Raw genomic sequence first — 25,407 nt, 5'->3', positions numbered from 1 at the left:
AAGAAAGGACTTTTGAATAAATAGCCTGTGTTTAAACTGACTCAGGGCTTTTGTTGTGGATCTAAGACAGATTAACTTGTAACCACGCAGAAAACCCAGTTGTGGGTTCTGAAAGACAAAGATCCACCAGAGCCCTAGGTCAGAGTTTGGGTGACCTCTGGGAAGATTTTTAGCATGCGTGCAGGTTCTTTTATTGTTTCTAATGTGTTTTCTCTGTAATGCTTTCACCATAAGAATAAATGTGCTTGCTTAAAAGGAGCAGGGTGGTAACTCGTGCCTGTGAGCCATGTCCTGCACATAGTCCTCAGAGAGAAGGCAAAATGCAGTTGCTGGCAGATAGTCTGGTTTACCGGGAATATCACTGTGTAAATTAAGGAGCTGTGCAGCCTTAAACCCCCCAGTCAGAAGGGAGTGAGACTCTGCCCAGAAGAGATGAGGACTGGGAGCCTGAAGCCTAAAGTGGGTGCCCTTGGTGCACCAAGGAGGGGACTACAGGTGCAGTCACCCTGAAACTGTGACATGGGTGGGGGCAGCGTGTATGGGATCTATGCCAGTGTGAATTGCCATAAGAGCCAACAGCACTGGAAGCAAGCACTATAGAGGGGAAACGCTCGCTGTTTTTTTGGGAAAAGTATAGCAAAAAGAGAGACGGGGAAAATGAGTTATGAGCCGCTGAAGAAACAGCAGCTGTTGAAACTTGTATGAGTAGCAAGATTTGTCTGCTGATCTGAAGACAGCGGAGGCAGGATTGGGACAGCAGCTATGAAAAGTGAGTGTTGCTTTCCCCTCATACCTCCAGTGGAACTTGCCTTGCATTTCCTTTTCTATAGGCACGTCACCCTTTTCCTGCACCCTTATGAGAGCGTCAAACCTGTGCATCGTAAGAGCACTGTTAGCAGATTTAAGATTATTTCCCCTATCTGCCACCTCCTTCAAAAGATCTTTCTGGAACCACTGATCCCCCATAGTAACACTGTGATTCATTCTCCAGACAGCTGTGGAGTGGAAAGAGTACAGCTTTTGCCTTGGAGGGAGGTGTTTTGAGGGTTCTCCTGCATTTATCCCCTCTCCCCCATACAATAAAACAAGAGAGAGCTCTATTAATCAGTTGATTTACAGGGCTCTTTTGTTCCCTAGCAGTCTATCTTGTCACCAGAAATTAGGAGGCTGTCCCTGGATGGTGTGAAAAGTCCTGACCGCATACACTTTGGCAAGATTATAGTGTAGAACCAAGGAATCAGGATGTCTGGAAATAGTAAGACTGATTCTATCAAGCAAACCTGACCTAGTAATGATAGGTCAGAAACATTCAAAGAAAGAAAGTAGGGCAACTCCTGATAAGAAAGAGAACCCAGCTGACAGAGAACCCAGACAATAACAAAGGAGGCTGAATCAAACTCTCAGATGGCTGCATCACCAGTGGACCATGGCTTAATCCCTGACTGCTGGAGCCTCTAAATGGAACGAAGGCACTCTGGGCTCAATCCCTGATTGAAGCCTTAAATAGAAAGTACAGGACTTTGTGTTCACTCTCCAGCTGCAAAAGGCCCTGGAGAGTAATTATGGGGCCCAGATTCAGTCAGTGGCTGGTAGAGGCCCCAGTGCTCAGATGGCAAATAACCTTGATGATCGTTCCATCCTCCACGTGTAGCCACGTGTCTCTATCACTGCCGGGCATCAGTATTGGCTGAAACTCAAAACATTTAGCCCTGAGGCCTGGGCTCTCCCAGCCAATAAGGATTAGCCAGGCTTTCCCCATCCCTGCAGAGCTAATGACTGTAGCTCCTGAACAATATTCCACAGCATCATCTCCTCTATAACTTGGCTCTTTGCCTTTGTTCCTTATCTACCATTTGAAAGCGTCCTGTGCTGTAGCTTTTATTTATTTTGGCCACACTTCATAGTAAGGATCCATTTACATGGAATTAATAAACAGTAATTGGCTGTTTTAATAAATGGCCAATTCATTGTTATCGACACTTATGAAAATCCAGCATGTCAATAGGTAGCATATAACCATGGCTTATAACCACCAATAACATCTTCTGATGTGCTTATAACTTTCTATAACACATGCCACTCGTGTCTGGAACATGCTATGCTTCTACTAAATGTTTGTAACCTTTTTTAAACCATTGATAAATGGAAACTTAGTATAAAGTGCAATTTACTTTCTTGCCTGCCACATTAGTGTGACCCCGCTCTGTACCATATGGACATGGTTCACCAGTGCAGTTCTAATGCTATGCTCATGCTACACTCAAACCCCAGGCCCTTCTTTCATGCCCTGCCATATGGGAAAGTGGTTACACTAAAATCCCATCTGCACCACAAGTGCAACAGCATTGGGGAAACCCGCTTACTACAGCATTGTCCTCTGATATGAATAAAACATGAATCTTGTTTTGCAGCGTAGTCAGAAACATGAGCAAGATTTAAGAATTGCGGAGGCAGGGTATGTGTGCATGTGCAAGTGTATTAGTGCAAGAGAGATACACAGGTGACGGCTGAGAGGGTGTATCTAGGATCCTATTAGTAGAAAATGTATAAGACACATTGCTCATATGAAAATAACAATACTTATTACTCATATAGGACCAGATCCTGCACCCACCCATGTCTCCTTGCCTTCAGCAGTGCCAGATCAAGTCTATCGTGCTTTACATTTTCAAAGCACTGTACAGACACAAATTAGTGAATAAATCAATATACAATAAGTGCACGTGTCACTGGGGATATGGAGCATCCACTGGTGTCAGAAGCTCTGAGCTTTCTTAGCCAATGGGAATCAAGGATGGAGGGGGAGAAAGGAAGAGAATGCTAGGGACATTTGCACTAACAGCAATGTGTGCCTATTGCACGTATAACCTTGAATGTATACAAGCAAAGTTCTCCATGACTGCACCATGTATGGAAGGCATAATGGAGAATGATCCTAGGGTTAAAGTTTTGCACTTGTGAATTTATTTTTTTCATGGCTTTTATTGGCGTGCAATTGTACAGGAAATATTCTAGGCCAACTTTTTCCAAAATGGCCCGTGATTTTGGGGGCTAACAATGGAGGAACCTGAAATCACTGGCTGCTTTGGAGAATGTTGGCTCTAACGTCCCAGGACAAGTTACTTTCGTGTATCATTAACAAGTGCTAATGGTTGGAGGCCACCAAGAACTTAGGGCTTCCACAAGCACCAAAGGGATCAGTGTTTCCATTTCAACCTCCTGCCTACCCAGCCTTTGGAGACCATAGCCTTCCAGAATGATGTTTCCCTAGCTCAGTGGAACTCTGACATATAGTTAATACACCTTCTGCAAGAGGTGAAGTGGTGTGTTCCCTTCTACACTCTAGCTGCATTAATGGATCTGCAACAAGGCCTGGCTTAAGAAGTATGCGTCAGAGGGCCTCAGCCCGCCCCTTGCTTCTAATGCTTTTACGAAAGGGCCTAATTGCCACTCACAGGTTTCTCCACCCAGAAGTCTAGAAAGACAAAAAACACACTGGAGTGGTCTGAAGTCATCTAGTGGCTTGGAGTCCAGAAAGTTGTACACAGAGAGCAGGTGGAGGAGGAATAGGGTTTGGTTTTAGACTCCTATGACTGGTTCTCTCCCGAAACTCAGCATGCCAGGATGGAGGGTGGGAAATGTTAGAAACACTGATCTCTGTCCCTCTCATTACTGGGCTGACTCAAGCTTAGTCAACAAGAGATCAAATGCCAACTGCGGACAGTGGCACAAGTTTCCTGGCCAATCTTGGACCCCCTCTCCTTAATATTTGTGTACCTCACTGTGTGACCATTCCAGGCTGGGACCCCCTCCCCAACATTTCCTGCAGTTGTAATATGCACACAAAACCCTGCTATTCCCCTGGAAACACCACCGGTTAAACGTGACCTGTGTCCTCCTTCTACAAAAAAAATTACAAACCCTCCCCTCCCCACCCCAGAAAACATGCACACGCGCACACACGCACACACACTCGCATGCTCACACTGGAAAAACAGCTTGCAAACTCCTGAAGGTGGAAAAAGGCAACTTGCAAATGTGCCTTTGTTTTTGATATGCACCCTCCCGCCCCACCCCGCCTCCCTCCATCTCCCCTCCCCAAGTAATTCCCAATGCCCTCCCCCAGCTGTTCCAAAATAAATATTCTTTTTGTTTGTTTAAAAGATTCTTTTACACCTGTAAGCAAGAGACAGAGAGAGAAAGAAAAGAAAGACCATGCAGTGTGAGAATGGAACTCCCCGATCTCAGTGACTCCAGGTGGGAATAAATGAGAAGGAGCTAAGAGTGAAAATGAGAGAAAGATTAAAAAATAATATCAAGAAGAACAAAGAGATGAGACTTCAGTGGTAAAATGGAGGTGTGGGCAGCGCATCAGTGAGCACATTCAAAGATAGCTTATTCCTCCATCCCTGTTTTCGACTCCGTTTCATTAAAACTTTTCTTCTTCTTTTTTTAAAAACTTTTCTGTGTTTTTGATTTTGGGGTTGTTGTTTTTTTACAATGGTGAAGTTCTTCGGCACAAAACCGAAATCAAGACGAGGCCAACCCTCCCGAAACCTGAGACCCATCCCCGACCCCCCTGCCCCACCACCCCATGCTCCGTGTTTCTAATGTGCTGAAAAGAGAAAGTAAGCTTAGAATAAACCTACCAAACAAAGGAGGAAATGATAATAAGAGAAAAGAGTAAACCCAAACCCAAAAGACCACAGCGCTCCTGTGTTGTCATTGTCTGAGTGTCTGTGCCTATCGCTCCTGGAGGCCGCAGGCATCAATTTACATAGTACAACCAGTAAATGAGGTTGAAGAATCCAAAGGTGATTGGAAAAATGATCCGTGACCACTTGTCAATGGTGCTGACGTCTGCCAGGTCCGGGATTTTGAGCTTCAGCTTAGAGGACCGCCGGCGGAGGCGGCAGTTGGCACGGTTGCGGACAGCAGCATGGTGGGTCAGTGGGACATGGCGGTCTAAGGTGGGGTGGTGGCCAAAGCCATCCCGAGAGGCCAGCTGCTTGCGGAACTGGATTCCTGAGCCTTCGAAGGACAGGACAGAGTTTCGAGAGTCGCCGACACTGCTCATCATGTCCGTGGCCAGCAGCTCGTTGTTCATCTCCAGGGTGCTGAGGAGGATGTTGCCATAAGGGTCAACCTGGAACAGGGAAGAGAGAGAAAGATGGCAGTGATAGTCTGAGCAGAGCACACTCGGGGCCAGATTTATCTCTTGCATCTTTCCACTGGCCTCAGGGATGGTTTTGGACTATTGTCTGGGTAACAACAATGCCCCGGATTGAGTCATTTACAGAGACTGAGCATTGGCCTTCTGATCTAAAAGCAAGGGGTGTTACTGCTGTAGCTGAAGAACATGCTCCATCATCTTAAAGACGGGGGCTGACTCTTATAGCGCTGTATGTGATTCCACCACAAGAGGGGGACAAAGTCCCACTCTGTTAGCGTTGAATATACCGTATCACATCCTCGTCTTCTCAGAAGAGGATGGACCTATGGGGCAGGGTGAAGGGTGAGGACAGAATGAGCACTCTAACCTCAGGAGTGTTTGGTCCTCGTGGGCATCTGTTTGCGTAGGGTGTACGCTTTAACCTAGTGTATAGTGAACATGGGGACTGTCACAAAGGGGAGAACAGCCCTTCCAGGACGCTCCTGGACCGAACAAAGGTGAAGAATCTGAATTCTCCTGCTAGAAGGTAGGAAGGGGACAAACCTGCTCCCTCATCCTCTTCTCCTCATATCGTTGGCGCTCATTGTTTGCCTTGCTGAGCCGCTCACTCTGCTTCTTCTGCTGGCGAGGGCCTCGCCCAAAGAAAATGTAATTGACAAAGGCATATTCCAGGAGCGCCAGGAACACGAAGACGAAGCAGCCCATGAGATAGACGTCGATGGCCTTGACGTATGGGATCTTTGGGAGGGTCTCCCGCAGGTGGGTGTTGATGGTGGTCATCGTGAGCACCGTGGTGACCCCTGCAACGAGAGTATGCGTGCTCCGTTACCGAGATGGGGTGGTGCCACAGCGCGGCACTTGCTCACTCTCCCCTCCATCTGAGCAATGCAGGGAAGGGGATAGATCAGGGAGTGAAAGGAGGCCAGGGCTCTCAGACACTCCCAGCCCCATTCTCTCCCAGCAGGTGTAGCTGCAGAGAGGGATAAGCAGGATGGCTGAGAGATAGACTATAGCTGTTCTGATCCCCACCTCCCAACAGGAGTCACTGTAGGGAAGAGCCAGGAGTCGTAGTGAGAGAGGAGGGTATAAACTGTGCTTTAGCAAGATGATCTGTATCAACCCCCTCTGGCTCTGCTCCACCTCTTTGTCCCCTTCCTCCTCCACTCAGGATGGCAGAGAATACCCAGCTCTGCTCTCTTCTCCTCCCCCTCCCTCTCTTCTCTGACTCCAAGGTCTCCCTTCTCATCTCTGTCCTTCTTCCACCTGACTCCATTCCTTCCTCTCTGCCTGACTTGCTAATTCCCTCTCTTTCCTTTCCCACTCACTCCCTCCCCATCTCATTTCCCTCTCTGTCCAGCTCACTCATGTTCCACCCATCTGAAAGTAAATGTCCCTCGGACCTTGTCTTCCTCACCCACTCTGTCCCCGGAATCCTGAAGTGTCTTGTTCATTCTCACGGCTTTGATTACCTCTCCTCCAGCTCCTTCCACCGCCCCTGCCACTCTGTCTTCCCCACGCTCCAGGCTCTCGGCACTGCCTTGCACAAGGTCGCTGACAGCCTTCTCACAGCTAAAAGGCTCTCCTTGACCACTCTGCTGCCTTTGAAGCAGGGAAGCACTCTGGCCCCCTTAGCTTTCACAGCTCAGCTCTCCATGTACCTTGTTGATCACCCTGTCAGTGTCTCTTCTAATGATCCTCAACCTCCTCTCCTGGCTGTTGGCAATCCCCACGATCCTGTCCTTTGCTCTCTCATTCTCCTTTTCTCTGTGACCTTAACTGTGCCTGTGGTTTCAACTACAATCTCTACAACAGTGGCTCTCAGTCCCAAGCCCCTCTATCTATCTGTGATGCTCTGTACCTCGAGAGAACACCCTATACCCCCATGTTCATCTTTATAAAATGATTGTGTGGTATCCAATGCAAAGTTTATCATGTTGGGTGTCTTCGGAGGGCTCATAATGCACTGAGCATGGTTGTTATAGTGATGCTATAGTAATTGTTACAGTAATGTTATAGGTTATAATTTCATGTATATAGTTATGAGGCTGAAAATGTATCCTCATGGCTTAAAGCAAGCCCAGGCAAAAACTCTCCAGGAATAGAGGGGCAGTTCACACTTCATCAGGGCAGGTATGGGTCAAACCCAGCCCATCCTCACAGGAACAAAGGACACTGGCCTAGGCAGCAACAAAAGAATTTGTTAGACTCTCGAAAGAGTCACCCCCCTTCCTTTGGTCAGTTTGGAACTGCGATGAGGTAATGCTCACCTGACTCTGAAAGGGGGGGGGAGATAAAGCCAAGAGGGAAGAAAGGACATGATAAAAGCGAGAGATGTTTTGCCACGCCCTTTCCCTCTCTTCCACCTCCATCTACAGACACCACACCAAGCGACTGAAGCAATGATCAAAGAGGAGAGCTTGGCTGAAGGGCAACCAGCCAGCCTGTGGTGGGAAGCATCTCAGTTTGTAAGGGCATTGAAAGTGTTAAGATCAGCTTAGAATGCATTTTGCTTTTATTTCATTTGACCAAATCTGACTTGTTATGCTTTGACTTATAATCACTTAAAATCTATCTTTATAGTTAATAAATCTGTTTGTTTATTCTACCTGAAGCAGTGTGTTTGGTTTGAAGTGTGTCAGAGTCTCCCCTTGGGATAACAAGCCTGGTGCATATCAATTTCTTTGTTAAATTGATGAACTCATATAAGCTTGCAGCATCCAGCGGGTATAACTGGACACTGCAAGATGGAGGTTACTAGGGTTGTGTCTGGGACCAGAGGTATTGGCTAGTGTCATTTAGTTGCACAATCCAAGGAGCAGCTTACATGCCAGAGGCTGTGCATGAACAGTCCAGGAGTGGGGATTCTCATAGCAGAGCAGGGTAAGGCTGGCTCCCAGAGTCAAGGATTGGAGTGACCTAGCAGATCACCGGTCCAGATAACACCAGAGGGGAATGTCACACTATCCCTGACCTCTTCCCCTCTCTCTAATCTCAGATCTTTATCCCCTCTCTGATGTTTCCTTCTGGGTGTCCAGCTGCCACCCCAACCTCAATATTTCTATACGTGAATTCTTTCTCTAACGCCACTCCATTGTCCTTCCTCTCACCAACACGGTCACCCTGAACACTTTTCTCTCCTTCTCCCCCAATATCCAGTCTCTCACTTTACCTTGTATAACACCCACATCCACCCTTTCCTTGCTGCTAAAACTCCTATCTGTGCACTGGTTACCTCTTGCCTTTATTACGGCAACCTTCTTCCTTCTGGCCTACCAACTCCACCCCCAAAGTCTGCCTGAAGTCATCTTCCTCTCCCATTGCTCTGTCCGCACCATCCCTCTTTTGAATCTCCCTATTGGCTCCCTGTCTTCTACTGTAGCAAATTCAAGCACCTTATTCTCATCCAGCCTACATCTCAGTCCTGCTAAACCTCTAGCCCTCCTCTTACTCCCTACACTGATCTCAGTTCCCTCACCTTACTGTCCCTTCTCTATTCTTCCCTCCGTTGAACCTTCTACCAGACTGCACATGTCTGTTCTGGTGTTCCAATCACCCTCCCATCCTTCAACTCTTTCTTCCAAACCCACCTCTTCAATCAACCCCACCTCCTGTCTCCTGATTAAGGTTCATTCACCCAGGCTCTGATTCAGGAACACATCCCGATTCGGGACAGCCCTTCAGCCTGTCCTTAAGTGCTTTCCTAAACTGAGGGCCTAAATTTATTCTCCTGGATTTGTCTTGTATTTACTTAAGAGTGTGAACTCTTCAAGGCAGGAAATGTGTCTTTACTAGAGTTTGTAAAGTACCATGGAAATTTGTAACACTGCATACATTCCCCCTGTGCCCATAGTCATTCATTCATCATCTGTCTGTCCGTCCATCCATCCATCCCCAGTGCCTATCTATCCACCTAACCTAACTGTTTTATCTGCCTCCCAGTCAATCGTTAGACAGACACACACACACACACACCAGCATGCGCGTGCGCACACACACACACACATACAGAGTGAAAGGAATGCCATCTAAGTGGTAACATGGTTATGTCAGAGGAGGCATGTTCATTTAAACCCCTGTTTTAGAGTCTCATTTTGATGCCGCTGAAGTTCATGGCAAAGCTCATGATGTGGGATCAGACTCTTAAGACATAGACCTATCTGAGGGGACAAATGCCTCTTTGAGCTGAAAATTCTCAAGCTTGTTCTGAGAAAAACGGTGAGTTTATCTTGCAAAGTCTGCCAGAGTCTGTTTGGCTTGTTTTGTGTGTTACCTGAGCAGAGAACAGGTGGTTTTCACACATTAAAAGATATTCAGGTGCTTTTATATACTGGGGTAACTCCTCAAGAGTTGAATCCTGAAACTAAGTCGCCATGGACTTAGTCCTCTGGCAACAAGTCTCTTTGACAGATCTGAAGAAATGACTTCAATGGGTGAGCAGGTTACAGGTGTTTTGAAAATGGCATCATGAACATGTGCACTGCACATGCTTCCGCTAAGGGCTCCCTAAAAGTCCTCCTTCCTTCCCTGCACTGCTCAACCACACAAAGGAGGGGAGCAGCTGCAACTGGGCAGACAGGCAGGGACTGGATGAAGATTGGGCTCCATCCTCCATAATGTTCTGATCAGCATAGCTGAGCCTGCCTGGCAGGGGAAGTAAGGTGCACCAGGAAAAGGGCTGGCAGAGTTTACTTCTGCCCCGCAGCGAGAGAGTAGCAGGCCCTGATCTATGATTCAGAGATGCTATTTTCAAAACACCTACAACCTCTGCTCTTGGGGCAGCATAGTCAAGCACTGCCCCTGACTAGGGATGGCTGAAGGTGCCACTTCACCCTTAATATGTTTCCAAGCAAAACACCCGTATGCCTGAATGTGGAGCCTCATGGAAATACAAGCCAGTGCATTGATTCCAGTGATTAGATGTGTCACCTGTGCATTTGTTTGCATGTCTGTTTGATTACTACATTGCACAGAGCTGATCACTCCAATAACTGCACAGATGTCTGTATACCTGGATCTCTGCATATTTGAACTGCATCTCACCAGATATGTTGTGGTATCTTCAAGACTGACCCTCTTGGGAGATAACAAAAGGTGCAATGTGTATTTATTTTGCTGTGCGATCTCTATCAGTCTTTTAACCACTCTGTTCTCCTTTTCTTTTTCAAACAATCCCAGCCCACTCCCCTCCCCAAAGGAAACCCTTATAGAGTGTAGAGTGAAAAGGGACCTACCCAATGCCACCCGGGCAGCAGAGGCATCATAATTGATCCAGAAAGAGACCCAGGACAGGATGGTGATGAGGATGGAAGGCATGTAAGTCTGGAGGATGAAGTAACCGATGTTCCTCTTGATCCGGAAACTCAGGGATAAGCGGAGATAAGAGCCTGTCAATCAGATACCAAAAGGAGCTGTCATTTGCGGAAGGGCCAGGGCTACAGGTGTGATAAGGGGGCAGGAAAAGGAATGGGAATCACCTGGGAATCACTCATATCTCTCCCTCTTTAGAAGCAATGCTGGGGAGGGGCAGGGGAGGTAATCCTGCTAGTCTGCCTCTCCATTGATGGCATAGATTTATCACCTTCAGGAAGAGCCTCTTTGGAGCCTGGTCAATTGGGCCCAATGCCTTGGATCTTTAACCACCTTGAGTGGTAAGCAGCCCAGGCTTTCTGAGCATTAAATGGGAACAGATTCTCCCATAAGCAGTTGCAGTTGGAGAAGACAGAGGATCTCTTCTGCTAGATACCATGTGCTCACTCACAAAAATAAGAAGAAAATTTACTCCTAAATAGTGGAAGGCAGTGTGTTAGGCAGCTGCTGGGAAAACTCGGGACTGTCCCAACCACAAGGTTCCTGTTCAGCCTCATTGCTCAGATAAAACTTCCAGTTTCATGTGTAAGCTCTTCCATAAAATGCATGTGCCATTGCGAATCTTATTTTCCCTGTGCAGGTACCATAAAGGTGTGTGCAAACTGGGCAAATGCAAATAGCTTATCTGTGCAAGTCTGTAGAGGACTCCCGTAAGAACTCACCCTTCTGTAACTCTCCCCTTTGCTATGAAGCTGAAAATTCAAGAGGTCACCCTGCCTCAACTGCTATCTTAACAGCCGAGGAAGGGGATAATGTGTTATGACAAAGGGACCCTCAAGGCTAGCAACCAGCCTAACTGGGCAGGCAGTCTGGTTTAATGGTTAGGGCACTAGACTAGGAAGAAAGAGACCTGGGGTCTGTTCTCAGCATGCCTCTTTATCTCCTTGGACAAGTCACTTCACCTCTCAGTGCTTTTGTTCCCCTCCCACTTTTTGTCTGTCATACTGTAGGCTTTTGGGGGCAGAGACTGTCTTTCACTATGTGATTGCCCAGTGCCCAAGCCAATGGGGCACCCAGCTTGGTTGGAGCCTCCAGGCAATACTGTAATAACAACTGATGATCTTGGCAGTGGTCTCATGTAATTTAGAAGGTCTTAAGAGCCAATGTTTGTGGTTTGTTTTTGGCAGTGCACACATACTAGATAAAATTAAGTCTGTCACCAATCACAGCAAATTTTCCAGCTGCACCATCAGATGTGCAGTCTCACCAGCTCCTTTCCCCATGACACGCAGGCAGGTTTGCTTCTCGTTCATAGGTTGCACACTTGTTTTTATGGAAATGTTTTTCTTCTTATTGTTATTTTTATTGGAGCTTCAAGAGCCACTTGGAAATCACATGGAAAGAGTGGTAAAGGTGGGAACCTACCAATGAAGCCCTGTTTGAGGGAAGTCAGCATTTTGGCCTGTCAATCTTGAGGGTATCTGCAAAAAATGGCACCATTCACCTCTTGCTGTCTGAGGGCAGGGATCTGAAAAAGCAGGGTTGGCAGGAATGGAAGAGAGACCAATTTTCCAAAGTGGCACTGCAAGATTAGAACCCAGATCCTCAAACATCCTAGACGAGTGCTTCTACATCTAAGTTAGAGAAGCAACTGCATTGATTTTGCAAAGAGAATCCTTTATATGTTCCCCAAACCCCTTTGCACAGAACCTCACCTGTGGTGAAGACCACTTCTCTGGTGACCAGTCTCTGCTCGATGATGGTGAACTGGGGCAGCTCCAGCATCTCCATCCCCGTGACGGCCGAGTTGTTTCCTTGCCAGAAAAACACAATGTCATCGACTGTGTAGCCATCTGTGGGGTGAGGAAGCACAGTACACGCAGAGTTAACAAGTCCTGGCAATCAGCATCTCCATCTCCATGAAGACTTTTCCCATGGGTCCCAAATGGAGTCCATTTATGAGAGCATAGCAACCATTCCCCACCTCTTGATGCACCTTCGCTCCTTAGCCCAACTTGGTAGAACAGCTACCTGGAGAAAGAAACAAATGGCCAAGACTCCTTCTGAAGACTAAGAAGTGGAAGGTGAAGGTGGTAGCTGACCCCTAAGACTGCCACACAATCCTTGGTTTGCTTAGCGGGGATTTGTACATCAGAAACCTCTCTCACAAGCAATATGCACAGCTTTTCCCTGCATGTCAGCAGGGGGAGATCACACAATGCTTTTTTGGTGTGGCCCATGAAAATGGTGCCTACCTGTTTACAAAATACAAGAGCAACAGGGTGGTGGATTATGAACAGCAGCACTAACAAAAAAACCCACAACATTTGGGCCTTTCCCCTCCAGACTCTCAACATTTTCACCTAGGTCAAAATGTGAACTTCTTTGTTAGGTGAATGCCTTCATTAAGCAGACATTTAGAAGAGCTTTAGTGGGAGAGAGGGCTGGATGGCTCTGGGAGATAATAATGAGCTATCAAGTCTTTCATTTCAGCATAACTGGTTCAAATGCAAGCCTGGTCCATCATGACCTAATGCAAATCCCCCTTTGGGTTTGGTCCTGCACTGTATGCATGTGGGAATCTGCATGTACCATCACTAGGTAACAAATGCTTGGCAGGACTGGGTGTGCAGGGGAGCCCAATTAATGAGAGCACTGCTGAGCAGCTGCCAAACTACTCCTGTCCAGTAGCAGGAGTGAGGCCAACAAGGGACACATACAACTAAGTGTCTCATTGGCATAATGATCACACACCCATTCCCTGGCCTGTTTTTACCTTGCACCCTTGAGAGTAAGGGTGCAAGAGGTTTATTATTTCTCATTGCAGAAGACTCCACCCAGTGGTTCAACCTCACTTGCATCTGAAAATAGCCTCTGTTCACGACCAGCACAACAGCCCTGCAGAGCATGCAAGTACTTGAAGCATCAAGGCATTTTGCTAGTTCGTGTGGAAGGGACTGGCCGTTCTTAGTGGGAAGGTGTCCACAACATATAGCCACCATCACAACTGGTACCGATTGTCAGTAATGTCCACAGAGAGACCAAGAACTAAATGGACCATAGAGACCTGTAGGGCCCTAGAGGTGCATAGTCCCTCCAGAATAGAGTTGAGGCAAAGGATGGCAGCAAAGTTTGCACTATCTCCGTACCTGCCCTGTAGATAAACAGTGAGTCACTTAGCCTTAGATATCATTGCATTTATTCAAAGCTGCTTTAAAAAACATCCCCAAACATTGGACCAGATCCACAGCTGGTTAAAACAGCATAGCTCCATTGACTTCAATAGAGCAAGCCCAAGTTCCACCAGCTGAGGATCTGGCCCATGAAAGCTCACTGCTTCTGTGCATTGGGCTGGGGGTTCCTGCTGAGCCCATTCTTCCCTCTTTTGGGAGGAGAAGATCTGCACCACACTTGAGATGTGGCTGATCTAGGTCCTAGGGCGACCATGCTCCTGCTCCCACTAAAGTCACTGGCAAAAATGCCATCGGCTAAAGGACAGAGTCAGGTCATAAGCCCACACAGACGCATAGTGTTTAAGGCCAAAAGGGACCATTAGATCATCTGGTCCAAGCTCCAGTATATAACATGACATTAAATTCCACCCATTGACCCCTGTATTGAGCCCAGTACCTTGTGTTTGTTTGGCTAAAGCATCTCTGTCAGAAAGGTAGCCAGTCTTGATTTGAAGGCATCAAGAAATGGAGAATCGACTACTTCCCTTGGGAGTTTCTTCCAATGGTGAATCCCCCTCGCTGTTAAAAAATTGGGCTTAATTTCTAAATTGAATTTGTCTGGCTTCAGCTTCCAGCCATTGGCTCTTGTCCTGCCTTTCTCCATTAGGTTAAAGAGGCCAGTATTTTCTCCTCATCAAGATACTTATACACCATAATCAAGTCAGCTCTTAATCTTCTTTTTGATAAGCTAAACAGATCAAGCTCTTTAAGTCTCTCTCTGTAAGGCATTTTCTCCAGCTCTTGAATCATTTCTATTAGTCTTTTCTGCATCCGCTCCACTTTAACCGTGTACACCAGACCTGGATGCAGTATTGTAGTATCAGTGTCACCAACCCCGTGTACAGGTAAAAATCCCTTCCCTACTCACTCGCTATCCCCATGTTCAGACATCCAAAGATCACATTAGCCCTTTTTGCCTCAGCATTGCACTGGGAGCTGGTGTTCAGTTGCTTTCCCACTATGACCCTTCAATCCTTTTCAGAGTCACTGCTTTCCAGGGTACAGTCCCCCATTCTGTAGGTCTGGCCTACATTCCTTGTTCCTAGATGCATACCTATGCATTTGGCCGGATTAATACACATGTTTGTATGGGCCCAGTTTACCAAGCGATCCGCATTGCTTTGTCCTTATCATTATTTACCATCCTGACACCCTCTGTGTCACCCACAAATTTTATCAGCAGCGATTTTATATTTCCTCCAAGATCATTGATGAAAATGTCGAATAGTGTTGGGCCTAGTGCTGATCCCTGAGGAACTCTACTAGAAATCCCCTCATTCAGTGATGATTACCCATCGACAACTACTTTTTGAGATCTGTCAGTTAGCCAGTTTTTATCTATTTAACGTGTGTTCTGTGGATACCATATAGTGCTATTTCTTTTTAACCAGAATGTCAAGTGGTACTGAGTTAAATGCCTTAGAAAAGTCTAAGTATATTACATCTAACTACCAAACTTGTAATCTGTCAAAGAATGAAATCAGGTTGGTTTGACTATTTTCCATGAAACCACGTTAACTGCATTAGTTATATTCCTATTATTTATTGGTTGAATCCCAGATCAGCTTTTCCATTACTTTGCCCAGGATTGATGCCAGGCTAACTGGCTGATAGTAATTGGCACAGCAGTCAGGAGGGCACGTGAAGAAGAAGCTACCTTTCAGGATGCAAGCTCTCAGCTCACAAGGTTATGAAAATGTAGCCTCATCTCTTTATGACAAACTCTTTTGTGAGTCTTATATGACATCCTTCCCCTCCTCCAGCTTGATCTTCCCACACCATTTGGGTACTAATCATCTAGGTATACCTCACTTGGGGCTCGCCTAGACATACAGCGTGCAGCAAGCTAGGGGGAAATCTACCGCACACTAACTGTCCGTGTGGTCAATGCTGCAGTGCTCTGAAAATTCCATAGTGGATTTTGATCTAATCCCATTTCAAAGGGGGATAGGTCAATGCATACTAAGGAACTTCTAGTGCACGGCATCAGAATCCACATGGACAGTTAGCACATTGCAGGCTACTGTGGGGTAGATTACCATCCGAGCCTGACGCAGACTAACTATTAGTCTAGATGAGCCCTTACTCAATTCCCTGCCATTTCAGAGGCCTCAGGCATTGGTGCACCTCGGTCCCTCCTGTTCTCTGCCTGTGGCACACAACACTTTAGTCTCCTCAGGGTTGTAATGCTTTGGCCTAATTCTGGTTGTTATTTGGTGTGGAGATGGCTGGTGGTGTTCAGTGGTCTGTGATATGCCAGAGGTCAGACTAGATGATCTAGGGTTCTCTTCTGGCTTTAAACCTTATGACTCTGCAACTGGCCTATATTATCATAGCCCTTGTTGTTTGGAGCAGAAGAGAGGAGCTAAAGGGGCTGCAGTTGCTGATGGGATTCAGGGCAGAACTATCAATCTGGCCCCCATGCCCAATAGAATCCTCAGAGCAATACGCTGCAGAGATGTCCCATCACACCACTGCTCCATGCAATTAGTCCAAGCCTCCTTAATCCCTTGTATCCGAGAACTGGCTCACTGTTGGAGTCACACAAACATCATCACACCATTTGTGTCCCAAATTTGACCTATCTTGCAATTGCCATAAGCTGATGTGCCGGAGGAGAACGTCTTCTGGATTCTAACTGTCCACTGCTGTTTCATAAATCCATAACCCTGTCACTGTGAGAGGGATGTTTTGGTGGGTTTTAATTAAAAAACATTTAGGTAGGACCATAGCAAAATAAATAAATAAATAAACAATGCTTCTATTCCAAAGCTGTGCTGCTGACACCATTGGCAATGCTGGCACACAAATGAGAAAGGAAACAAAATGGAGCTGTGCTAGTTTCAGACGCGCCAAATATGTAAAAGACAAAATCATTAAGGAACTAAACCCTCCTCTGCATGGGTCTTTTACATACTGCAAGGAAACAGAGCTCTGATGCTAACAAATTAGCTTGAAGGTGTCCCACTAAAAACACAATCACAAGATGGGGAGCTGTGGGCAACTCTCTGCCTTCTGTTTTCTTGGTTCTACTGTAAACTACACTCAATATACTAAGAGACACCAGCTATGACATGTCATTACTGCCTCCATCAGGACCTAATTTACATTCCATTATGCACCATGCTAAGTGCTGCAATTTGCAATTTGCCCTAACCAAATCAAAACTATTGCTGGAACTCAGGCTGCCCGGCACATGAAGCATTATGAAGGCAACATGGACATTGCAGACTGTGGACATAGTGGGGACATTCCTTATGAAAAAGGAAAAACTCCAGACACTTCATCTTCACTACTGTGAGAGTTGTGGCTTTGGATCGTTTCTGTAGGATGCTGCGATGCATTTTCATCTTTCCTCTCCTGCAAATATTCAGTAGGCCAGAAAATGCTGCTGGTGCAATGGCAGCTTCTAAAACCCTTGCCACAGTGAGTAAGATTTTCGATCTCACCCTGATGCTGGTGCCCTGGTATCCTCTTTCCTGACTCTCCATTGCTGGGGGTTCACCTGAGTGGTTCCCACCCTTCGAAAAGGGAGACCGAGAAGCCAGGCCAGACTCTTCCATATGCCCCAACCCAGCCACAAAAGAGACAAATGGGTGTGGAAGGCACAGCACCCAGTCAGGGGGAGAGTGCGTGTACTGCACCAGTGGGGAGAGAGAGAAGAATTGTGGATCCCCAGCAGCAATCAGTGGAAAACAACACAGACTGGAAGGGGAAATAACATGCAGGGACCCCCTGCTTTCCCTCCTCTTATGACATGTGCAATGCTAGTCCTAGGGGAGGCAGGGGAAATCACGAGGCATACGCACAGCTCTCAATTTCTAGCGTGCAGTTCTGCTGGTCCAGAGGGTATCTTCTCAGATCCATCATGCAAGCAGCTGTGGTGGTGATTCTGAAAAGGAAAAAAAATATATTAAAGGAAGACATGAAAGTCAGGCAGCATGAGGGGCCGCTGTTTCTATGGTAACCAGGGAGAGCCATGGTGGGGAGGGAAGTATGTGGGGAGGGGGAACTGAATGAAGCTCACCCTCAACTGCATGGCTTAAGTCTTTCGTGACTCACGTCAGCCAGGCTGCATCTTTATTAAAGAAGGCGGGGGGGGGGGGGAGGCTGTGTTCCCTCTGTATATACATGAGAGAGAGACAAAGACACTGAGAGGGGCAGGGCTTTCGAAATGAGGGAAGAAGAGAGACATTTCTGTCTGTGAAAGAGAGAGAGCGAGGACACTCATGCCTATAAAAGAGAAGACGTGTGTTGATTAAATTGCTCTGCATTGGGGCATAAGGAAGAATAATTCATCTGATTATCTGTCTATTCAGCCAGCCAGCCAGCCTCTTCCAGTCACCATGACATTTGTCTATCACCACCCGTACCCCTCCATCTAATCTATCTTTCTATCATTGAATCTGATTATCCAAATCCCACTTCTTTGACCCTCCCTTTCTAATGAATTGCATGTCTCCTTTTCTATCAACTCCCAATTATGTTAACATATTGGGCATAGCACAAATGGGTTGGGTTGCGATAGATATGTGTGTGTGTGTGTGTTCACACACACACACATATCTCACACAGCTCTGATGCGGGGATGTGAGAGTGCGTGGATGGGGCTGTGCACGTTTGTATGCGATGTGCTGTGTCTGTGGGGGGTGAATGCGGAGATACGTGTCTTTATGTTTGTGGGGAGTGGGACTGCGTGTGTCACATGTGTGAAAGACGGGGAGCAGCAGGTGAAAGAAAGACCGGGGGGGGGGTGTTCACTCTGCTGCACTCCCTTTGCATGTGGCTGCCGTGCGCTTCAGATGGCAGGGGGGCAGCCAAGGGGGGATAGAGCAAATCACTGTCTAGTTAACCAGCCTGGCAACACAACACTGTCCTCATACTGTGCTGCCCCTCAGACATGCCGGCTTTGCTCCCCCTCACCTGACTGCCCGATCTCCTTTGAATGCAATCTCCTTTCTGTGCAGTGTGTGTGTGTGTAGCTGGAGGTGAGGGGGAAGGGTTGGTCTCCCTGCACCCCTTTCAATTAAGCATCTGGAAGGCATTAATCAAGCAACACATATTTTAGGATGCAGGCATAACCAGTGAACTGTTAACAGGGAAGCTTTGTTATCTTCTGAGCCCTGTGGCCTGGGAGGTGGAGAGAGGAAGGGAGAGAAAGAAAGGGTGATAAAGAATGAGGAGATAGAGAGCCAGAGAGAATGAGACTCAGATCAAGCAAAAGAATCAAGGAGGAAGGAAGAGATAGAAAGCCAGGGTGTATGTGGGGGGGTACATAGAGATAAAGCGGGGGGAGGGGGGCAGAGAAAAGAAATGGAGAGAAAGCACTCAGCTGAGCCAGAGATGCACTCAGTGCGAGAGAGCACATCACTGAGCAGCTGTCTCTTTAAGAAATCTTGTGTGCTAAATTTATCTCTCTGCTGTCTGTGAAGACTGTTTGTAGGAGATGAAGCCTTGAGGAGAGCCTTTGCCACTGCCTGCCATGCTATAAATAGATCTGGAGAGACGGAGGGAATTTATATATATCCTCACGGGGTCTAGATACAACATTGCAACTGCCCTTTGTCAGAGGAAAGGGCCAGGGTGGGAAGGGAAAATTAACCTGTTAATCTGAATGCTGGACAATGAGGGGGGAAATGAGCTGCCTAAAACTGATCGCAAATGACTGTGTATTTCATTTATTGCTTTAGCAGCAGTCAAATTTTGCACCTCCAACTGGAGAGGCAATGCCTGTCCCATCCCTTCTCAGCAGTCTTGCTATGGTCAGGAGACATCTCAGAGGGGCAAAGATGAGGTTTCCATGGGGCATCCATCCCTACTGAAGACAGACCTCGGAGTCAGCACAGCGGCTAATGCAGGCATGCGCCAGGACTGACGAGTTGCAAATGTGCATGACTCATCCCCTATGCCGCACATGGCATATACTGTACATATTATGCCACACCTGTGGGAAATAGCATCTACAAATGCATTCTTCAATTTTCCCTAAAGTGCGAGATGCAAAAATGTATTAAATGAACATTTTTCACCCCATTTGCGGGACCCTGTGGGCTAAAACCTTCCCAGAGCCTCTGTCCTAACTTTGCCGAATCAAGGACGATTAGGGGAGGGCTGCCCTGATTTTCAAGTGACCCTCTGGCCTCCCAGCAGGACTCTGCCATCACCTGCAGTGCTGGCTTCAGATCCAGAGCACGACACGGTATGCTATGGATGCTACACTCCAAAGGCCAATTCCATTCTAGGCGTAAATCTGGCTTTCAGTGGGTTTACTACAATTTACAGCAGCGTAACTAAGAGCAGGATATGGCTCCTTGCATTTTGGAGCAAATTCAACCACCAGTTAGGGATGATCATTATTGTGCAATAAACAGGATTGAGATATATTGGCCCCAGAGAATCAGATAAGTTGCCCCCTTCCCCTCCTTAAACTACAGCCCAGCCAGCAGCGTGTGCCATGCATGCCTGGTTACATGCCCTCCTCCCTTTGCATGTTGTGATGTTACCCACGGGATCGAACGGGGGCATGTGGAGGGATGAACCTGCCCCAGAAGCTGATGATGATCCTGCTGCTTTTTGAACATTCATGTGCTGGGATCCCCTCTATCTGTATGACCTGGACTCCGAGAATTCTGCCTTACTCGTCTCCTGGATTAAAGTCGGTAATGGCAAGGAGAAAGGTGAGGGTCAACACCAGCTGCCTTCATGCCTCAGATATGGCATGGATGAGACTGGCCATGTGCCCTCTGCTGCCCAGAGACAATGCGGGCATGTGGATGAACTCCACCCCTGGAAGTGTGTTTATGCTGTTAGGGCCTGATCCAATGCTTTGGCAGCCCGTGGTCTCTGCCTAGGTGGTTGCATAGGTAGCCCATTTGGCTCAACCCTCCATTTTGCCTGCTCTATTGTGTGGCACGTTCAAGGAATTGTAGGGCTGACATGGCTTATTTGGCAGTGACTGAAAGCCATGACCATCAACCAGCTTGTCGGTGGTCTACGTGACAGGAGCTGGTAGGACTCAGCCTACATCACAAAAACCAGAGCTGCCAAGATGGTCCAGAGCAACTCTGGGGCACGTCAGTGAAGGGATTGCTCCGCCACTGACCATGCCATACCTGCTCTGTGCATAAAGCCTATTAGTCTCCAAGGTGGTAAGTCCAGCATCTATCACATGCACTATGGTGACTATTAAAATGGTATATCCATTGGGCACATGTAACAAATCCACATGGGAGGATAGATAGATCTGTTCATTATATAATATGGACTGTTGGATGGCTGACCCTTATTAGGAGAGCAATCAAGGAAGAGGGGATGTAAGAAGGAGAAAATGGGAAGAGGGGCAGGAGAGATGAGAGAGCGAGGAATGACAGGGGAGGATGGAGGAGAGGTGAGACAACAAAGCAGGTGGTAAAGCACAGGAGGCAAATGGGGGAAAGAAGACAGAAACTGAGGGGGATCCAGAGAGGCAGTGAGGGGAAGGAGATGGGAGAGGGATGGCAGAAGAAGAATGAGAGGTTAAAAGACAGAAAGTAGGAGGAGTGGAGTCTCCCCCTGTGAGAAGGGAGGTGAAGAGACAGAGAACAAACTATGCCATGGTAAACAGTTACAGACAGAGCGCACTGCCTCCAGGGGGAAGACAAAACAGAAAGGGAGAGAATGGCGAGGGGACATGGGGGGGGACGGACAAAAGGGAAGGATGTCACATTCTCTTTGACATTAGAATGCCGCCAGATTGTATCATTTATTTATTTATTTATTCAAAATTTGTGTGGTCTGAAATTTTGTCTGCTTTGATGGGAATTCATAGAGACATTGCCCATCAGAGGGATAAACTCACCAGCCTCTTGCACACAGCATTCAGTGCAATGGCCTGATTTCGTGGCCTCCCACTGACCACAAATGCTGGCTAGCTCCCTGTGGCTTGGACACAATCACCCCTACTACCTTTGCCCCACCCCACTTTCCTTGAAATCACAATCTCCTCCCCTCACATACCTCCCAAAGAGGATTTTGCCCTTCCATGTAACTCATTTCTGCTCAGCTCTGACAGGCAGAAGAAGTCACACAGAGCTGCTATTTCTGGTGAACAAGACAGCTTTCATTTGGTGGGAGATGGAGGCTAGGACAACTCTGGAAATCTTTTTAAAGGAGGAATCTAGCCCAGGGATACACAAAGTACGTTGGATAAAAATCTGTGGCTGGTCATGTGTCGCCACTTCCCTCTAGGGAATGGAAACAGAGCTGAGTCTGTGTCATAGACACCATACTGCTAGCAGCTAGTGGGGATTCTCCTTCAGCACAAGTAGTAGAGGCATGTGCCTTGGCAGTTGCCACCATGAAGCTCTGAGTAGGTGTGAAATGCCAGGATGAGACAGCAGTGAAGTTCTGAGTTGGCTCCCGATTTGTTACAACATGAATGGATCCCAAACTGCAACTGGAGCGTGAACCAAACCTTAAGGGAATACCCACTTAACATAATCTTCTCATTGTCACTTCTGGGCAGCAGCAGAAGGAGGCTGTTCTCTCACTATGAGCTGCCGGGCACCCTGGTCTCCCACTGAATTCAGAGAAATACGTCAATCTATTCCTGGCAATGGTAAAGGGGACACTGTTCTCATGAGATGTGCAGCCTGATCAGAGGTCTGTACACAGTTGTGAGAAGCATCTTATCTACTGGGAAGCATCAAATGAAACTGTTAGGGGTTTTCCCATCGCTGACGTAGGCAGAGAATTATTAGGCTGTGTGTATGTGAAGGGGTGTGAAGAGCCAATTCAACCTCCTAATACTTCTGCTTATCATCATGAGTTAGGAGGGACCAGGGGGCTTTATCCTGCCTCACCTTGCTCGTAGCTCTGGCAGGACTCCTGAATCTTAACGCGTCTCATGCTAGGGACTCCCCTCTCCCAAGATAATCTGTCTTTTCCCCCTGCCTAAGTGTTCCAGCTCAGACAGACACAATACCAGCCATTTTGTTTCCTTCTCTGATCCTCCTCATTGCTGTTTGTTTATTAATGGCTTCTTCTGTCTTATGTAGAGTGATTACATAAGATCGCAGACACGGAGGGAAAGAGCTCAGAGCTGCTATTAAAAACCTGCCATATTCAAGTCTCTGCCTGTGCCAGGCCCATGCTTCGAAGCCTGTAGATCAGTTCCAGCATTCTTGGGCACCTGGTCCTGACAACTGCCCCGGCTGGACCTGCTTTTGGATTTGGATTTCCCTTCAGCCTGCTTTTTCCCAGTTGTCTGTCTCACTTGTTATCCCTGTGCCTTGTGCTCCTCCCTTGATGACAGCAGCTCCCTCTATCAAACTTCTCCATTCAATTCATTCAAGCTCTTTTTGGCCTCTCACCATCCATTTGCCCTCAGTCCCTTCATCAAAGAGGCCAGGGGAAGAACACTCATCAGCTGGCACAGTAAAGTGGCAAAGCACTTCATCAAAACTTCCATTGCCTTCAAAAGAAATGGGAGCAGACTCTTAATGTGGTGTGTGTGTGTTTGCACACGCGTGAGCACAGGGGGGAATTTCCCTCCTTTGAGGTCTTCCCAAGTAGAATGAAGTCCCTCTCCTCCTAAATTTTCCTCATCACTGCAAAGCCCGACACCGTGACACCATGAACTCTGCCTTATCTCCAGAAAGTCCGTCCATGGTTGTGAATGAGAGAGGGGAACACTGTACACAATTGCCAGTTCCTGCAAGTGAGTGGAGATGGAGCCAGCTCTTTGCTAATTTATTTCAGTGTATGAAGTAGGTAGGTACTGGTACAAACCCTAAAACACACACAGTCGATACCAAGAAAAAAAAATCATGTTTTGTCTCAAACTGGGGATCGGGACCCCTCAGGGGGTCGTGAGGTTATTACATGGGGGGTCGCAAGCTGTCAGCCTCCATCCCAAACCCTGCTTTGCCTCCAGCATTTATAATGGTGTTAAATATATTTAAAAGGTGTTTTTAATTTATAACGGGGGGTCACACTCAGAGGCTTGCTATGTGAAAGGGGTCACTAATATAGAAGTTTGAGAACCACTGATTTAAATTCTCCCAAGAAGCCAAAAAAGACAAAGTCCATCAAGGCAAAGACTCCAGAAGTGAAGGAAAGTGAGCAGGGGCCACCTCAGAACTGAAACGGCAGAGGGCCAGTGAGCCATGAGGGGGCTAACCCCACAACTCTGAGCAGCACAGAGTGAGTTCACCTCAGAGGGTTATGTCTACATTGCAGCTGGGCATGAACATCCCAGCCCAGGCAGAATGACTCACACTAGCAGGCCTCGACTAGCATGCTAAAAATAGCAGCATGAACTCCGGTGGAGACTCAGGCTAGCCAGTCCAGCTCAGGCCCAGTGGGTCAGGTCAGCTGCTGCTTGAGCCACAATGTCCACATTGCTGTTTTTAGCACACTAGCTCAAGCCCCGCTTGCATGAGTCTGTCTGTCCAGGCTGGCAAACTCACTTCCTGGTGCAGTGTAGACATGCCCATTTGGACTCCTACTGACTTTAATGGGGACTTATAAAGGCAAAATTATTAATTGCTCAATGAGAAAAATCTCAAACCTTTAACCTTTCAAAGTCTCTCAGAAAAATATGCTGGCAAACATCGCTTTCTGCCTGGCAGCGAACACAACTTCTGAAGGCCCTGAGTGGTTTACAAATCCCTGGTGAATCCCTGTTTTTCCCTTACTATGGTGGTGCAACAAGTTAACACAAGCTGCTATTCATGGCTGGAGTGCACAGCCCCAAACCCTCCAGCCACAAAGCTGAAAGAGTTTGTTTTCTATTCAGCCTCTTTGTTCCATTACAAAGTTGCCACATGACCAGCAACCACTTCTCAGGATTGAGGGACATTGCAGGGGTCTGGAAATGGAATAGCAAGGGGGTGATGCAGATCAGGATTGAGGTGAGTTGACAAAATTGTGGGGGAGAAAGCAAGTTTTAAATCCTTGGAGTGCAACAGATCTAGACTGAAGTCCACTGACAGCACTGTGCGGTGCCTGGGACTGGACTAGCCCAAGGTCAAATGTAGGAGCATTGTCAGAGCTACTGTATATGGTGGAAAGTAGCTTATATAGTACTGGCCTTCACAATGCCCGGCATGAAGATGCAGTTGCTATTCAGCATTTGTGGCTTGATTAAACTTCTGTTTTGCTTATGGTATCTTTCTGGTATCTCTCACTCTTTCATTGGGGGAACCAAAGTTTAACCAATGGCTCTTGAACCCCAAGGGCAAGGGCCTTTTTCACAGTAGCTCAGAAAGGGTCTGACATTTGCAGAAGATCTGCCCCAGGTTCCAGCCAAGTTATTTTGGCTTTTTCCTTTTTCATGGGACCATGGGCATTAGAGATGTCATGCCCATGTCTCTTCCTGCACCACAACTCCCCAGGCTCCTCGCCCCCGAGCTTTGGGTTACCCTCCCTACATATTTGCATTTTTTCCTCAAAATTGAATCAGGTCTGGTTATTTCCTGCCCTGGTGTATGACTCCTCCAGGATTCCTGGCATTATAGAGTAGAGGTCCCATTTGTTTATGGTCCTCCAACTAGCTCTCAGTCCAAGCCAATACAAATTAGTTGTGGAGTAAGTTTCATCAGACATTGTGTATCAAACACATCCCCAAGACAAAGCAATATTACATCTGCTGCATTCCCTTCATCCACTTATCTGCTAATTCTATCAAAAACAAGCATATGTGCTTCGCCCCAA

The 25,407-nt window shown here is 47.1% G+C and overlaps 1 protein-coding gene across 1 annotated transcript in view; it reads right to left on the bottom strand.

Moving 5' to 3' along the window:
- Nucleotides 1-4,768: 4,768 nt before the first annotated feature.
- GABRQ (gamma-aminobutyric acid type A receptor subunit theta) overlaps nucleotides 4,769-25,407 on the bottom strand; it is a 100,722-nt gene continuing 80,083 nt past the window's right edge. Inside the window, exons 5-9 of the mRNA XM_065410588.1 lie at nucleotides 17,523-17,605; nucleotides 12,196-12,333; nucleotides 10,405-10,557; nucleotides 5,717-5,973; nucleotides 4,769-5,146 (exon numbers count right to left, since the gene is read on the bottom strand). Of these exons, the coding sequence (XP_065266660.1) occupies nucleotides 4,769-5,146; nucleotides 5,717-5,973; nucleotides 10,405-10,557; nucleotides 12,196-12,333; nucleotides 17,523-17,605 (1,009 nt within the window). The remainder of the gene's footprint in view (nucleotides 5,147-5,716; nucleotides 5,974-10,404; nucleotides 10,558-12,195; nucleotides 12,334-17,522; nucleotides 17,606-25,407) is intronic.

This window comes from Emys orbicularis, chromosome 9 (assembly GCF_028017835.1).
Source record: "Emys orbicularis isolate rEmyOrb1 chromosome 9, rEmyOrb1.hap1, whole genome shotgun sequence".
Classification (NCBI taxonomy): Eukaryota; Metazoa; Chordata; order Testudines; family Emydidae; genus Emys; species Emys orbicularis.
Note: the sequence above shows the minus strand (reverse complement) of the source record. Positions and strands in the feature narration are given on the sequence as shown.